Raw genomic sequence first — 16,369 nt, 5'->3', positions numbered from 1 at the left:
GGGAAGAGATGCTGCAGGAGGGAGCAAGGAAGGGGGGGGAGGAGAGAGGCTGTGGGAGGGCAGAAGGGGGGGAGGCAGGAAGGGGGGGAGGAGGGAGACTTCTGGAGGAAGGTGGGTGGAGAGAGGCTGCAGGAGGGGGGGGGGGAGGAGAAATGCTGCGGGAGGGAGAAGCTGCGGGAGGGCAGAAGGGGAGGAGAGAGGAAGGAAGGAAGGAAGGGATTGTGGGGAGAGGCTGCAGGAGGGAGGAAGGAAGGGGGGTGGGGAGAGGCTGCAGGAGGGAGGAAGGAAGGGGGGGTGGGGAGAGGCTGCAGGAGGAAGGAAGGGGGGGTGGGGAGAGGCTGCAGGAGGGAGGAAGGGGGGGTGGGTGGAGGGATGCTGCAGGAGGGAAGAAAGTGGGGGGGGAGCTACTGCAGGAGGGATGATGAGCTGCTGCAAGATGGAGGAAGGGGGGGTGGGTGGAGAGAGGCTGCAGGAGGAGGGAGGGAGGGGGGGGGGGGGGAGGCTGCAGGACAGTGAAATTCCCTGTGCTAGTAACATTCTGGGCGCCTGTATACTCTGAAGAATGGAGACCCTGAGACGCTTGTGCTCCTGTGCGGACGTCCATCACCGCTGCCTCCAATCAGAGAATCCAGGACGAGCAGCCATTAATTCTATAGTCTGGCTGCAGAGGCTCCTCATTAACCCTTGCACTGGATCAGGATCTAAATATTCAATAAAGAGTGCAGAATATTTCTTCTATATTAATCTATGCAGTGTTACGTTCTGTAATGTATATGAAATGTATAGGGCGAGCGCCGCGTCTCCTGATCCGCAGAACTCAGAGAAACCAAATGTGACATTTTGTTTTTATAATAAATTATTATTAAACATTTTTTTTTATTTAAAAAGATTATTCGGAATGTGTTGCGTGCTTTATTTGTTATTTTATATTCTGCCTTATCCGCACCGTGTTAGAGTGGACAGATATATAGGAAAGTGGAAGAAGATACAGTGTAACTGGTTTTAGGAGTCCAAGGGGCGGAGTCAGGCACTGTAGGACTGGAATCTTTAAAACCAAACAATGATTTATAAACTATATTCCCAGTTATTGACACAACCTGATGAGGTTTTGTTAGATTTCTCTTTATTATATTTGACCCCGCCCAGCCTTAAGCTGTGTAATACTGGATCTGTACAGAAGGTCTGACGACAACACAGCAGCATGCACATCACAGTGAGGCCGATCACAGCACGTCCGATAAAGCTACGTCATCTAGAATGGGGGCGGCGTCCTATTCTATACAAGCCCCCCCCCCCGGAGCTGCCGCTTTTTTTCTGTTGTAAAACTACAACTCCCAGCATGCCTTGAGTCAAAGATTCACGCAGATGCCTTTGCAAAGTGCTCAGTCTTCTCTTTCCAAGTCCTTCCACTGCAACTGGTTAAATCCAAGCTGGCGCTGGCCGGCAGCAATCATGGCCGCCCACGGGTGCACGATGGGTTAATCGATAATGCAAGCTGGCTGCAGGGCCCCGTCTCCAGGCGTACGTAACATACTACATCGGTGAGTGGCGGCGTACGTTGCCCCACAGTTTAGTAAACTAATGACCTGGGAAGTTAAACATTTTAAATAGTTTGTTTTTTTTTTAATATCTGTAACGTACGTCCCCAACGCTAAAGGGTTAAAACAGTGTCTGTGCGCGTAGCTCGTCCCGAAAAAGTGCTTCTAGAAGTGCGGTAACCTGGCGCAGTACTCAGCGCTACCACTAGGGGGCGGACATTCATGTGGACCTGCGGGAAAAAGACGAAATAAAAATTAAATTGAATATATAAAAAGAAAAAATAGCATTTTTTCACCATTTTCTAGGCCGTGCAATTTTTTTTTTTTTTTGGGGGGGGGGGTGTGTTCCAGCAGCTCTGTGTACCCTCGACCAGCAAAAAGAGGTTGTAATAGGGAGGCCATGGTAGATTGGATGCTATTACACCCGTTTAGCAGCCCCCCAAAGTGCCAAATAGAGGGGCCTGATAAATTAAAGCTGCCCCTGCAACCCGATATGACTTATTCCGACCCTGAGGCTTGGTCCTGGTTAGCCAGCTCGCGTCTCGGCTTCTATCTTCTGCTCTCCGTGCAGACTCTCCGGCTCTTGCGGCTGGGCTATGGTTTGCCGAATTGCGATCTCCGGGCCGCCTCCGTAGATGCTGAACAGGTAGTTCCAGGTTTCTTCAGAGATCTGACCATAATCTGCACCTATAAGAACAGGAACATAGCCCGAATTAATTTCTGACAAGGTTTCCCTTTGCGCTCAATTGTGATCTATGCCGCAGATCACAACTGAGCGCAAAAGGGGTGGAGTTAGTGTGCAAAAAGTGTTCAACTTCTCTGCAGCACCACCGCAGGAGACATGAAGAATTACACGCTGTATACTGAAAATAAATGTGCTGGGTCCTCCTCACCCTGTTTTGGCTGCACATGTCCCCCGCTCTTGGTCAGCGCCACCTTACTGTTATCGATTGGTCCTGGCGGATCTAGAAGAAAATAGACACACAGTTGACATTGCCATTAACATCATAGGGGTGGGTGATAAGCTTTTAGGTAGGTAGTCATGTCGGGGTTTTTTTTTATTAAACCGGTCCCTAATGTGTTTTAAATTATGTACCATGCAGCAATAAGATGGTTAGAAAGAAAAAAAAAAAGACTTTATATGCTTAGGTGAATGCAGGACATATTGTAGGTTTCAGTCATAGGGGCGGAGCTTCTGCTAGGATCAGTCACTCAAATTCATGCAGGATTTTTTTTTTTTTAACTTAGGTCCTTCATCACTTCTCTGCTGAGCTCCACCCATTACGGTCACATGATCGTGACATCAGCACAGGTCCTGCACAACCACTTCTCTAGTGAACAGTGAAGGACCTGTGGTAATCATCACGCAGAAGAGAAGGACCTGTGGTAATCAGCTGGAGAAATGGATGTGCAGGACCTGTGCTGATGTAATGATTATGTGACCATAATAGGCGGAGTTCAGCAGAGAAGTGATGTTGAAGGACCTGTGCTGTCACGATCATGTGACCATAATGGGCGGAGCTCAGCAGAGAAGTGATGTTGAAGGACCTGTGCTGTCACGATCATGTGACCATAATGGGCGGAGCTCAGCAGAGAAGTGATGTTGAAGGACCTGTGCTGTCACGATCATGTGACCATAATGGGCGGAGCTCAGCAGAGAAGTGATGTTGAAGGACCTGTGGTAATCAGAAGAAAGGTGGTTGTGCAGGACCTGTGCTGTCACAATCATGTGACCATAATGGGCAGAGCTCAGCAGAGAAGTGATGTTGAAGACCTGTGGTAATCAGAAAAGAAGTAGTTGTGCAGGACCTGTGCTGTCACGATCATGTGACCATAATGGGCGGAGCTCAGCAGAGAAGTGATGTTGAAGGACCTGTGCTGTCACGATCATGTGACCATAATGGGCGGAGCTCAGCAGAGAAGTGATGTTGAAGGACCTGTGCTGTCACGATCATGTGACCATAATGGGCGGAGCTCAGCAGAGAAGTGATGTTGAAGGACCTGTGGTAATCAGAAGAAAAGTGGTTGTGCAGGACCTGTGCTGTCACAATCATGTGACCATAATGGGCAGAGCTCAGCAGAGAAGTGATGTTGAAGACCTGTGGTAATCAGAAAAAAAGTGGTTGTGCAGGACCTGTGCTGTCACGATCATGTGACCATAATGGGCGGAGCTCAGCAGAGAAGTGATGTTGAAGGACCTGTGGTGTTTTCAATTACTATGCTGGGGGCGTGGCTAAGTAAAAAAAGTGACGCCTGATACCAGCAGAAGCTCCGCCCCTATCACTTAAACCTATATATGTCCTGCATTCACCTAAGCATATAAAACCATTTTTTAAGATAAATACATGGAATTTTTTACTTTTTATTTTTTTTAAACCACGTTAGTGGCGCACATTGCACCATTTAAAACACATTGAGAGCGGTTTAATATAAAAAAAAAAACAAAAAAAAACGACATGACAGGTTCCCCTTAACTACTTAAGGTAGCTATGTGCGGCTGACACTATACAGTGGGTGGCTCAAGACAGGTGGGTCCCCAAAGGGCTGCAGAAAATGTGGCCCCTGAATACAATTGTTATGATCATGTCAGATGGTATATATATATATATATATTAGGATTGCACATTGCGCCACTAACCATTGTCTTTGCCTTTGACAAACGCTTCCCACTCCCGGAACCACTGCATGCTGATACAGTACAGGACGCTGGGCGACTCCTCCGCCTGGAAGGCTTTATTCAGCTGAATAAGAAATCCTCCATCAGTCACACAAACTCTGCAGTCACATTTTATGGGTTTTGTTCCCATATTCCTGATGTATTTCTTAGCAAAATTTAAAGGGGTTGTCCATGAACTGAAAAAAAATGGCTACTCATCCAAAAACAGCGCCACCTCTGCTACAGGGTGGGTAATGTCCCATCCACTTTAATGGAGATGTAATACCAGATACAACCAGGGACATGGGGTGGCGCCGTTATTTGAAGAAGTCAGCCGGGAAAACCACTGTTACATCTTCTTGGCTCTCCCATGAGGATCTAACTGTTCACATGTCAATGCTGAAAATTGACAGCAGCATCTAAGGGGGATCGGAGCTAGCTTCAAATATTGTCTGTGGACGTGCCGCACATGTGCGTCAATGTCTGCGCGGCTGATCCACACGTATATAAAAGAGCTGTACAGTCGATGAACATGCGGAGCTCAGTAAATGCATTGCATTCAGTGAGCGGTTTTGCTCCCCCTAGTGGTGGTGCAGGCAGGGAAAGTTTTATCATTTAATCCTATATTTTGTAGGTAGGGTTTGTATAATGGTCTCAGGTTTTGTTTTTTTTTACCTTAATAAAAGTGTCGATCTCGGTTTTCCTGCGTTTTGCCAAAGCCTCGATTTCAACTTGACATATAGAGCAGACATACAGATGATTCACGGCTGGACCTCCGCCGAACCTGCGCAGAAAAATACAAGAGGCTATCACTATGGACTCTCCCAGTAATATAGGCTGGATGTGAGGTCTGTGCGTCTCTCCCAGTAATATAGGCTGGATGTGAGCTCTGTGCGTCTCTCCCAGTAATATAGGCTGGATGTGAGCTCTGTGCGTCTCTCCCAGTAATATAGGCTGGATGTGAGCTCTGTGCGTCTCTCCCAGTAATATAGGCTGGATGTGAGCGCTGTGTGTCTCCCAGTAATATAGGCTGGATGTGAGGTCTGTGTGTCTCCCAGTAATATAGGCTGGATGTGAGGTCTGTGTGTTTCTCCCAGTAATATAGGCTGGATGTGAGCTCTGTGTGTCTCTTCCAGTAATATAGGCTGGATGTGAGGTCTGTGCGTCTCCCAGTAATATAGGCTGGATGTGAGGTCTGTGTCTCTCCCAGTAATATAGGCTGGATGTGAGCTCTGTGTGTCTCCCAGTAATATAGGCTGGATGTGAGCTCTGTGCGTCTCTCCCAGTAATATAGGCTGGATGTGAGGTCTGTGCGTCTCCCAGTAATATAGGCTGGATGTGAGGTCTGTGTGTCTCTCCCAGTAATATAGGCTGGATGTGAGGTCTGTGTCTCCAGTAATATAGGCTGGATGTGAGCTCTGTGCGTCTCTCCCAGTAATATAGGCTGGATGTGAGGTCTGTGTGTCTCTCCCAGTAATATAGGCTGGATGTGAGGTCTGTGTGTCTCTCCCAGTAATATAGGCTGGATGTGAGGTGTGTGTGTCTCCCAGTAATATAGGCTGGATGTGAGGTCTGTGTGTCTCCCAGTAATATAGGCTGGATGTGAGCTCTGTGCGTCTCTCCCAGTAATATAGGCTGGATGTGAGGTCTGTGTGTCTCTCCCAGTAATATAGGCTGGATGTGAGGTCTGTGTCTCCAGTAATATAGGCTGGATGTGAGCTCTGTGCGTCTCTCCCAGTAATATAGGCTGGATGTGAGCTCTGTGCGTCTCTCCCAGTAATATAGGCTGGATGTGAGGTCTGTGTGTCTCTCCAGTAATATAGGCTGGATGTGAGGTCTGTGTCTCCAGTAATATAGGCTGGATGTGAGCTCTGTGCGTCTCTCCCAGTAATATAGGCTGGATGTGAGGTCTGTGTCTCCAGTTATATAGGCTGGATGTGAGCTCCGTGTGTCTCTCCAGTAATATAGGCTGGATGTGAGGTCTGTGTCTCTCCCAGTAATATAGGCTGGATGTGAGCTCTGTGTGTCTCTCCCAGTAATATAGGCTGGATGTGACGTCTGTGTGTGTCTCTCCAGTAATATAGGCTGGATGTGAGCTCTGTGCGTCTCTCCCAGTAATATAGGCTGGATGTGAGCTCTGTGCGTCTCTCCCAGTAATATAGGCTGGATGTGAGGTCTGTGTCTCTCCAGTAATATAGGCTGGATGTGAGGTCTGTGTCTCCAGTAATATAGGCTGGATGTGAGCTCCGTGTGTCTCTCCCAGTAATATAGGCTGGATGTGAGGTCTATGTCTCTCCCAGTAATATAGGCTGGATGTGAGGTCTGTGTGTCTCCCAGTAATATAGGCTGGATGTGAGGTCTGTGTGTCTCTCCAGTAATATAGGCTGGATGTGAGGTCTATGTCTCTCCCAGTAATATAAGCTGGATGTGAGGTCTATGTCTCTCCAGTAATATAGGCTGGATGTGAGGTCTGTGTGTCTCTCCAGTAATATAGGCTGGATGTGAGCTCTGGGTGTCTCTCCAGTAATATAGGCTGGATGTGAGTTCTGTGTGTCTCTCCCAGTAATATAGGCTGGATGTGAGGTCTATGTCTCTCCAGTAATATAGGCTGGATGTGAGCTCTGTGTGTCTCTCCAGTAATCTAGGCTGGATGTGAGCTCTGTGTCTCTCCCAGTAATATAGGCTGGATGTGAGGTCTGTGTGTCTCTCCCAGTAATATAGGCTGGATGTGAGCTCTGTGTGTCTCTCCAGTAATCTAGGCTGGATGTGAGCTCTGTGTCTCTCCCAGTAATATAGGCTGGATGTGAGGTCTGTGTGTCTCTCCCAGTAATATAGGCTGGATGTGAGGTCTGTGTGTCTCTCCCAGTAATATAGGCTGGATGTGAGGTCTGTGTCTCTTCCAGTAATGTAGGCTGGATGTGAGGTCTGTGTCTCTCCCAGTAATATAGGCTGGATGTGAGGTCTGTGTGTCTATCCCAGTAATATAGGCTGGATGTGAGGTCTGTGTGTCTCCCAGTAATATAGGCTGGATGTGAGGTCTGTGTGTCTCTCCCAGTAATATAGGCTGGATGTGAGGTCTGTGTGTCTCTTCCAGTAATGTAGGCTGGATGTGAGGTCTGTGTGTCCCCCAGTAATATAGGCTGGATGTGAGCTCTGTGTGTCTCCCAGTAATATAGGCTGGATGTGAGGTCTGTGTGTCTCTCCCAGTAATATAGGCTGGATGTGAGGTCTGTGTGTCTCTTCCAGTAATGTAGGCTGGATGTGAGGTCTGTGTGTCCCCCAGTAATATAGGCTGGATGTGAGCTCTGTGTGTCTCCCAGTAATATAGGCTGGATGTGAGGTCTGTGTGTCTCTCCCAGTAATATAGGCTGGATGTGAGCTCTGTGTGTCTCTCCCAGTAATATAGGCTGGATGTGAGGTCTGTGTGTCTCTCCAGTAATATAGGCTGGATGTGAGCTCTGTGTGTCTCCCAGTAATATAGGCTGGATGTGAGGTCTGTGTGTCTCTCCCAGTAATATAGGCTGGATGTGAGCTCTGTGTGTCTCCCAGTAATATAGGCTGGATGTGAGATCTGTGTCTCTCCCAGTAATATAGGCTGGATGTGAGGTCTGTGTGTCTCTCCCAGTAATATAGGCTGGATGTGAGTGCTGCTTGTGCCCCAACACTGAGAGAAGGGCAGGAAGCCACAAAGTGGTAGAAAACTTTTTAAGGAGACTATTTTGAAAGTTGCTGAACCTTCGGAAGCAAATGAACACTAGGAAAAAAAAATAGTGAAGATTTGGGGGGTAGCCCGTAGCTCAATGTCTATGGTTTGGAAGTGATCCCCCATCCATTGGTTAGAGGACAACTTCCTGATATCTGGGGGTCCAACCAGTCCAGAGAACAGGGGCTCATCAGAGGGGCAGTGGTTGATGTGCGCTGTCGCTCCATTCATTTTTAATGTAGCGCTACTGATAGCAGATGGCACTCCCGTAAGGATGACTGGAGCTGCAGTGCACATGATCAACCAGCGCTCCATTCACACGGGGCCCTTCAGAGCTCCAGTTATCGGATCGGAGAGGGTGCTGGGAATCCGTCAAGGGGCCGGCAATCCGTCAAGGGGCCGGCAATCCGTCAAGGGGACGGCAATCCGTCAAGGGGCCGGCAATCCGTCAAGGGGCCGGCAATCCGTCAAGGGGACGGCAATCCGGAAATTCTCCCTTATCCTGTGGATGGGGAATAACTTCTAAACCTGACCCATCCTCTATAATGGTGCCGTCCGCAGCACAATCACATAGTAAGATCTCACCTGTTGTACAGATACTCCCACACGTTCTGGGGCAGGATCACCACCAGGTCGTCTATATAATGATACTTGTTAGGAGGAATTCCTGTAAAAAGATTTAAGTCAGCACAGTCAGGACACTCTCCTGCCCCCCACATAGGCAGTCAGTACCCCGCAGTGCGACATTACATGATTGGCTTATTTTTATGGGGTCCTTTACCCAGGAGGGGATGGTCCAAAGTAGGCAGCCTCATTCGGAGCACAGTGATGGAGAGGAACGTACAGAATTAGAAAAACATGGCTGCTTTCTTAGAAACAGCGCCACCCCTGTCAACAGGCCGTGAGTGGTATTGCAGCTCAGCTCCTTTGACGTCGATGTGGATGAGCTGCAATACCACTCGTGTTTTCAGTCCTGGCTGACCCCCTTTGAATATGGCAGGATGTTGATGGGTGTTGAATAAGTAATTGCACCCTAATCAGAGACCCCACTGCCGCAGACCTACCTCCATGGCAGCACAGGAAGCTCTGGTTCGTTATTGGTCCCGGTTCTGCAAAAGTGTTGAACTTATTGAGCCATTCTCGAGAGATATAGAACTGGAGAAGCCCGGACTCCTTCAAGGCGGCCAGAGACACCACCTTCTGCCGCTCCCGCTCGGCCTCCTCGCTGCTCTTCCTGGATAAAGGGACATCAAGTGCAAAAAATCAGAAGCGTCATTATGAAAAATGATTGGCTGCAGCGGTTACAAAAAGCTCCAGTGACTGATTTTATGTATTTAATGCCTATAACAACAACTAAGGATCATTCTTTCAAAGCCTATGACAACCCTAAAGGATACAGACTATTTATTTTTCATGCGTTTTGGCTAAAAATTATTTTATACCTGCATTGTTTATTGATGGCTAAAAATGAGCTAACTGAGAGACAGTCAGCGAGCTTGTTCTGTAGGAAAGGTGCATAAGACCATGTTCATGTCGTGTTTTATCCTGCGTTCGGTTGGTTAGGTCCTGGAAAATGAAATTCGGATGTATGCGCTGATGGGGACCCATTGATCAGGCCTCAATGAGGCGTAAAGGGCTGAAAATGATGTCCGACAGAGCACACAGCGACTCCGTCTGCATCATTAGTCAATGGCCCCGTTGTGCATGGGTTTGAATTCCGAATTCCTGGGCTTCAGACATTTTTCCGGGGTCTAACTCTTCCTTCTTCTGAGCTCCTGTCACCTGATTAATGAACATGAAGTTCAGCTCAACTTTCATGTGGTCATCGATCGGCCGAGAGGAGCTCAGAAGAACATAGATAAGAGTTATTAACCCTTTTTTTCAGAATGAGCTCCCCGACAGTTCCTCAGTTGACTCATTCTGCTCCTATCAATAGGCCAAGCAGCAAATCCCTGATGGGGTCTAACTTTTCCTTCTTCTGACCTCCCATCACCTGATTTATGAACACAACGTTCAGTTCAACTTTTATGTGGTCATCAACCGGCCGAGAGGAGCTCAGAAGAACATAGATAAGAGTTATAAACACTTGTGAGAACGAACTCCCTGATAGATCCTCAGTTGACTCATTTATGAACACACAGTTCAGCTCAACGTTCATGTGGTCATCAACCGGCCGGGAGGAGCTCAGAAGAACATAGATAAGAGTTATAAATGCTTTTTTTTAGAATGAGCTCCGTGACAGATTCTCAGTTGACTCATTCTGCGCCTATCAATGGACAAAGCAGCGTACGGCTCAAAATCCTCAAAGAAACCCAATTGCAAAACTATTTTTTTTCCTAAAATACAGGCATTTAACTAAAAATCCCTGATGGGGTGTATAGCCTGAAATCAGAGTTATCATAGGGAACCTCAAAGTGCCAGGAAGTGTTGTCATAGGGGCTCCTTTTTTTACAATTTTGAAAATACTGGCTTGTTTTTAGGGTAAGGTAAGGCATATTTTGCAAAACAAAAAAAAAAAAAAGGCGATTTACCTGTAGAAGAGGACGTACGCCTCTGCGTTCTGGACCACGGTCTCGTGCACCTCGGTGACGTACTGGTCGTCAAACTCGTACCACTGCCCGTTGATGACGTTCTGGCAGTAGGATATGTAGTGACCACCTGGGACGGGACAACAGCGTAAAACCATTTTCAAGACCTCTGCTTGCTGTCAATGATTGGAAACACTAATGATCCAGTATGAGGATGATAACACGACACGGACCGGCTGCGCGCAAGTGTCCGACCCAGGGATCAGAGATCTTAAAAAACGGTTAGAACCGGCTCAAGACGTCTTAGACGTTCCCCTTTAATTCTCCCCAATACCAGACGTCGGCTGAGTCGTGACTACTCACTGCCTGCGGTGCCGTGATGGCAGATGACGGCCAGCAGGTCGTACGTGGTGATGTGGGACACGCACTCCTTGGCCAGGAACGGTCGGAGGTTCAGACCCTCCAAGGGAAAAGAAACGTGGCTGCTGATCTTGAAGGAGTACATCACCTCGTGCCGGAAACGCTTCAAGTGTATACAGAGGATCTGCGGAAACCGAGGAAAGGACGAGGCTGAGACGTGAGGAGACGGCAGAGGAAGGGGAGGAAGAGCGAAGCGCAAGGACTCACCTCCGGCAGCCGCAAAACCTTACAGTATTTCACCCCGTTCCTCAGCCTGAAACAACATGGAGATTATATAGATATATAGCTAGATAGAGACAAGAAAAAGAGCGAGCGAGCGACGGAGAAAGAGCGAGCGCGAGCGACAGAGAAAGAGCGAGCGACAGAGAAAGAGCGAGCGCGAGCGACAGAGAAAGAGCGAGCGCGAGCGACAGAGAAAGAGCGAGCGCGAGCGACAGAGAAAGAGCGAGCGCGAGCGACAGAGAAAGAGCGAGCGCGAGCGACAGAGAAAGAGCGAGCGCGAGCGACAGAGAAAGAGCGAGCGCGAGCGACAGAGAAAGAGCGAGCGCGAGCGACAGAGAAAGAGCGAGCGCGAGCGACAGAGAAAGAGCGAGCGCGAGCGACAGAGAAAGAGCGAGCGCGAGCGACAGAGAAAGAGCGAGCGCGAGCGACAGAGAAAGAGCGAGCGCGAGCGACAGAGAAAGAGCGAGCGCGAGCGACAGAGAAAGAGCGAGCGCGAGCGACAGAGAAAGAGCGAGCGCGAGCGACAGAGAAAGAGCGAGCGCGACACAGCGAAAGAGCGAGTGCGACACAGCGAAAGAGCGAGCGCGACACAGCGAAAGAGCGAGTGCGACAGAGAGAGCTCATAGAACTATATAAAACTTACTTTTTACAGCGTTCACAGCTATACATGTTGTCACCTTCCAAAAAAAATAAAAGAAAAGAAAAAAAAAAAGTTAAAATCATAGAATGAGGTGGTAAAATGCATTTCTTATATTGTGCCCCCACCGTCCCCCTCCTGTAGCTCTAATTTCAGAACTGCCTGGTCAAATAAACCATCCCCCATGCTTTACACTGCAGCTCTACTTGTTCCAATTGACTTAGTTTCTACTGATTAAAGGAGTTTTCTCCACTTAACATGGATCCCATGGAGCCGCTGTGCTCAGATCTCCGCGATCAGCTGCGGGGAAGCCCTGGCAGTAAGAGTCCAGTTTCCCTGCAGCGCCCCCACAGGGTGAGGTGGGCATTACAGTGCTGCCTATTTCTATCATGGCCCTGACTGTGTAATGCCGGACAGGACGGGTCCACCAGAGACAGACGCTCTCTTCTTAATGGCGCCGCTTTACCTTTCAGTTCATCAGCAGCAAAGAAAGCAGCGAGACAGTCCTCCAGGGTGACGACGGGACCCCAGAACCAGCTTGGGATGCAGGAGACCACAAACCTGGGGGGGGGACATACCACAGACATGTGAAGAATATACAAATGGTAGAAGGGTTTATTAAAGGGGTTTCCAGTTTAGGAAAACACCTGGACCCGGGGAGGGTGAGTAAAGCACAAGTATTTTTTTTTCTGTGTGTGTTTATAATCAAACTGCAGCCTGGGACAGGGGTTGTCCAAAAATGGAAAAAACCCTTTTAAAAAGGGGCAGACCGGCGCCCATACCTGCGGATGTAGTCCATGAGGAAGGCCAGCCACCCCTGGCTGCTGTAGTTTTCTCCGCAGGAGCCGGATTTGACCACAGCGCTCTGATGGATGGTGGCGTGCAGCTTTGCCAGATCTTCCTTTCCTGGGATCGGGAGCGACAAGTCCTGGAACGTCTCAATGGTGGTGGACACCTGAGCCAAAACAGGAAAGCAGTCATTAAAGGGGCACTCCGCTTATACAAGGCGCAGGGATCAGCCCATCCGCACTCTGAGCCTCTAGGTCCTCATCGCCCCTCGGGCCCTGAACTAACAGATCACCGGACATCACTGGGGCTTTTTAATTTTCTGTTGTTGCTGCTGTTAGAGGAGGGCGCAGGCTGTATCCTACAGCCGGCATCTGCATCTGACAGCAGCAATAGGAGCTCCTGAGCCCTTTCCATACATGACCCAGCATCTGACATATGTTCGGAAGGGGATAAACATTGAATAAATAATAGGAAATACCGTATTTTTCAGTTTATAAGACACATCCCAAATTTAGAGAAAGAAAAAAAGGGGGGGATCCATTTTATAATCCGGTGGTGTCTTCAGTGGTGGAGCGGGGTTACAGGAGGCAGGGGCGGTGGAGGAGCGGGGTTACAGGAGGCGGTGGAGGAGCGGGGGTCACAGGAGGCAGGGGCGGTGGAGGAGCGGGGGGGGTCACAGGAGGCAGGGGCGGTGGTGGAGCGGGGGTCACAGGTGGCAGGGGCGGAGCGGGGGTCACAGGAGGCAGGGGCGGTGGTGGAGCGGGGTTACAGGAGGCAGGGGCGGTGGAGGAGCGGGGTTACAGGAGGCAGGGGCGGTGGAGGAGCGGGGTTACAGGAGGCAGGGGCGGTGGAGGAGCGGGGGTCACAGGAGGCAGGGGCGGTGGAGGAGCGGGGGTCACAGGAGGCAGGGGCGGTGGTGGAGCGGGGGTCACAGGAGGCAGGGGCGGTGGTGGAGCGGGGGTCACAGGTGGCAGGGGCGGAGCGGGGGTCACAGGAGGCAGGGGCGGTGGAGGAGCGGGGGTCACAGGTGGCAGGGGCGGTGGTGGAGCGGGGGTCACAGGTGGCAGGGGCGGTGGTGGAGCGGGGGTCACAGGAGGCAGGGGCGGTGGTGCAGCGGGGGGGTTACAGGAGGCAGGGGTGGTGGTGGAGCGGGGTCACAGGAGGCAGGGGCGGTGGTGGAGCGGGGGTCACAGGAGGCAGGGGCGGTGGTGGAGCGGGGGTCACAGGAGGCAGGGGTGGTGGAGGAGCGGGGTCACAGGAGGCAGGGGTGGTGGAGGAGCGGGGTCACAGGAGGCAGGGGTGGTGGAGGAGCAGGGCGATGGTGCGCTGCAGGTGGCCTAAGCAGGCAAGATCCAGAAACTACGGTGGAGGCAGAGACCATCCTTAGGTCAGCAGTGTGGCTTCAAATAATGGCGCCTGGAGGCGGCGCATGCGCAGCTTGAGCCATCGTCTCACTGGCAAGCCAAGATCTCATCTGCACACGCTCCATCTTCCTTAAGGCCGCTACTGGGCTGGAGGCGGCGCATGCGCAGGTGAAATCTTGAGCCGAGAGCTCCATCTGCGCACATGCCGACTCCGGGCGCCATTATTTGAAGCTGCACCGCCAACGTTAGGATGGGCCCTGCCTCACCGGCCCCCCCAGCACAGCGGCCTCCACCTCCCAGCACAGCGGCCTCCAGCACAGCGGCCTCCACCCCCCAGCACAGCGGCCTCCACCCCCCCAGCACAGCGGCTCTCAGCATTGCCCTCTCCACCACCTCCTGGTAGGCTACATTCAGGTTATAAGACGCACCCCTCATTTTCCTCCCAAATTTTTGGGAGAGAAAAATTTGTCTTATAATCCGAAAAATACGGTAATGCGTGGAGCAAAGGCGTTTTCTACGGAGCTCGTACATACCCTGTCGCAGGTAAGACACTGGACCAAGCTGAGGATGGACCCATCGAAGATATCGGAAATGACGCTGCGATACTTGATTTCTGACCGGCGCTTCCCTCCGCTCATGACCTGCGCTGTAAGCAAAGGGAAATTAAAGCAGACCCACACTTCAGACAGGCTCGGTAAAGGCTCCGTTTCCGGCAGCCGCTCCAGTTGAGCAGGACACTGCGCTCCAGAAGCGGCCGGGCAGCGCTGCACACTCTGCATGCAGCTCCGGTGCAGCACTACCCCTTAGGGATATTGAGAGTCAGACCCTATGGATCTGCACCGGCGTCTATGACAGAAGCCGACCCACACAAAGGTCCCGACATGTTCTCTAAATCTCACTTTACCTTTCTTTAAGACGTAGGAGTGTGCTGTGCGCAGAGGACTGGAGCGCGGGGGGCTGCTGGAGAGTTTGGGGTGCGCGTCCGGAGGGTGAGGACTGCAGGGCCGAGACGAGCAGTGCATGTACGCCTCATTGTCGGGCTCTGAAAGGGATAACGAAAGATTAAAAGAAATAATGTGCAAAATAATAAAAAACGCGTGGGGAGAACAACATTACTGGGGGTCGTACGTTTGCTCGTTTTACCCGGTATCATCGCAGTGTCCACATCCGCGTCCTCGTCCGCCTGCTCTGAGCTGGTTCTGCGGTGACAATATGACAGTCTTCTCTCCTTCAGTTTTTCCTTTTCGGAGATGGACCTTCCGGCTTCTTCCCGGATCAACAGCTCCATCTCGGCCATGGAGCCCACCCCTCCCCCGCCTTCCCCGTCACCCATCTCTCCGCCCGAATCGCAGGACAGAAAGTCGTCCTCCGTCGTGCCGCGCTCCATCTCCCGCTGATCTTCCTGCTCTTCTTCGTCCCGTTCTTGGTTATAACAGGGGGTCGGCTCCTTAAGTTCCTCGTGTAGCTGGTCCATGAGGCAGCGCAGGAATTCCTGGGTGTCCTAAATCCGCGGGTCAGAAATAAACTCTCAAATCTGAACAGCAGACAAGTGTGCCTCGCAGGCACAGGTGGATCCGCAATCCACCCGCGCCTTTTAACCCCTTAAATCACGCTGTCAAAATGTGACAGCGCGATTTAAAAGTGCCGCATCGGGGAACGCACCTTACCCCTACCCCATCAGAGGGAGACGATGGTTGTCATGGTAGTGAAGGGTCATGTGATGACTCCAGTCGCTATCATGACATTGTCGGCTGTAACAGGAGAGCAGCATTTCTGCTGATCAGAGCTGTGCAGCTCTGATCAGGAAAAATGAATGAGTGATCAGACTGCTGATCCTTATAGTCCCCTAGGGGAACTAGTAAAATAAAATAAAAAAAAAAAAAAAAATGAAAAAAAGTTTTAAAAAATAAAAACCTAAAAAATTAATAACACCCTCATTCGCCCTATTGAAAAGTAAAGGGTTAAAAAAATTAAAAATATATACACATTTGGTACCGCCACGTTTAGAAATGCCTGATCTATCAAAATATAAAATCAATTATTCTGCTCGGTAAATGGCGTAGAGGCAAAAAAAATCCAAATGCCAAAAATACGTTTTTTTGGTTGTCGCAAATTTTGCGCAAAATGCAATAACAGGCGATGAAAACGTAGCATTGACGCATAGATAGTATCATTAAAAAAAGTCAGCTCGAGACGCAAAAAATAAGCCGTCCCTGAGCCATAGATCCCGAAAAATGAAAACGCTACAGGTCGCGGAAAATGGTACAAAAAGTGCCCCACTTTTTTTGGGCAAATTTCTGGTTTTTTTAACCCCTTAGAAAAAAGTAAACCTATACATGTTTGGTGTCTACAAACTCGCACCGACCTCACGCATCGCACCCACACATCAGTTTTACCATATAGTGAACTCTGAATAAAATACCCCAAAAACAATCATGCAATCACGCTTTTTTCTGCAATTTTTCCGCACTTGGAATTATTTTTCCCGTTTTCCAGTACACTATATGGTAAA

General features: G+C 50.0%; 1 protein-coding gene across 2 annotated transcripts in view; it reads right to left on the bottom strand.

Moving 5' to 3' along the window:
* Positions 1 to 1,106: 1,106 nt before the first annotated feature.
* The window catches only part of USP20 (ubiquitin specific peptidase 20), a 22,182-nt gene continuing 6,919 nt past the window's right edge, over positions 1,107 to 16,369 (bottom strand). Inside the window, exons 10-25 of one of the 2 annotated variants that reach the window (XM_075324725.1) lie at positions 14,986 to 15,358; positions 14,762 to 14,899; positions 14,391 to 14,503; positions 12,487 to 12,659; positions 12,171 to 12,265; positions 11,711 to 11,744; positions 11,053 to 11,098; positions 10,789 to 10,969; positions 10,429 to 10,555; positions 8,962 to 9,131; positions 8,483 to 8,564; positions 4,870 to 4,978; positions 4,177 to 4,279; positions 2,432 to 2,503; positions 2,047 to 2,225; positions 1,107 to 1,768 (exon numbers count right to left, since the gene is read on the bottom strand). In XM_075324725.1, the coding sequence (XP_075180840.1) occupies positions 2,065 to 2,225; positions 2,432 to 2,503; positions 4,177 to 4,279; positions 4,870 to 4,978; positions 8,483 to 8,564; positions 8,962 to 9,131; positions 10,429 to 10,555; positions 10,789 to 10,969; positions 11,053 to 11,098; positions 11,711 to 11,744; positions 12,171 to 12,265; positions 12,487 to 12,659; positions 14,391 to 14,503; positions 14,762 to 14,899; positions 14,986 to 15,358 (1,977 nt within the window). In that variant the 3' untranslated portion in view covers positions 1,107 to 1,768; positions 2,047 to 2,064. The remainder of the gene's footprint in view (positions 1,769 to 2,046; positions 2,226 to 2,431; positions 2,504 to 4,176; positions 4,280 to 4,869; positions 4,979 to 8,482; positions 8,565 to 8,961; positions 9,132 to 10,428; positions 10,556 to 10,788; positions 10,970 to 11,052; positions 11,099 to 11,710; positions 11,745 to 12,170; positions 12,266 to 12,486; positions 12,660 to 14,390; positions 14,504 to 14,761; positions 14,900 to 14,985; positions 15,359 to 16,369) is intronic. The other variant, XM_075324726.1, reaches the window with a different exon arrangement.

This window comes from Anomaloglossus baeobatrachus, chromosome 9 (genome assembly GCF_048569485.1).
Source record: "Anomaloglossus baeobatrachus isolate aAnoBae1 chromosome 9, aAnoBae1.hap1, whole genome shotgun sequence".
Lineage (NCBI taxonomy): Eukaryota > Metazoa > Chordata > Amphibia > Anura > Aromobatidae > Anomaloglossus > Anomaloglossus baeobatrachus.
The sequence above is the reverse complement of the archived record's forward strand: the minus strand, read 5'-3'. Positions and strand labels throughout refer to the sequence as shown.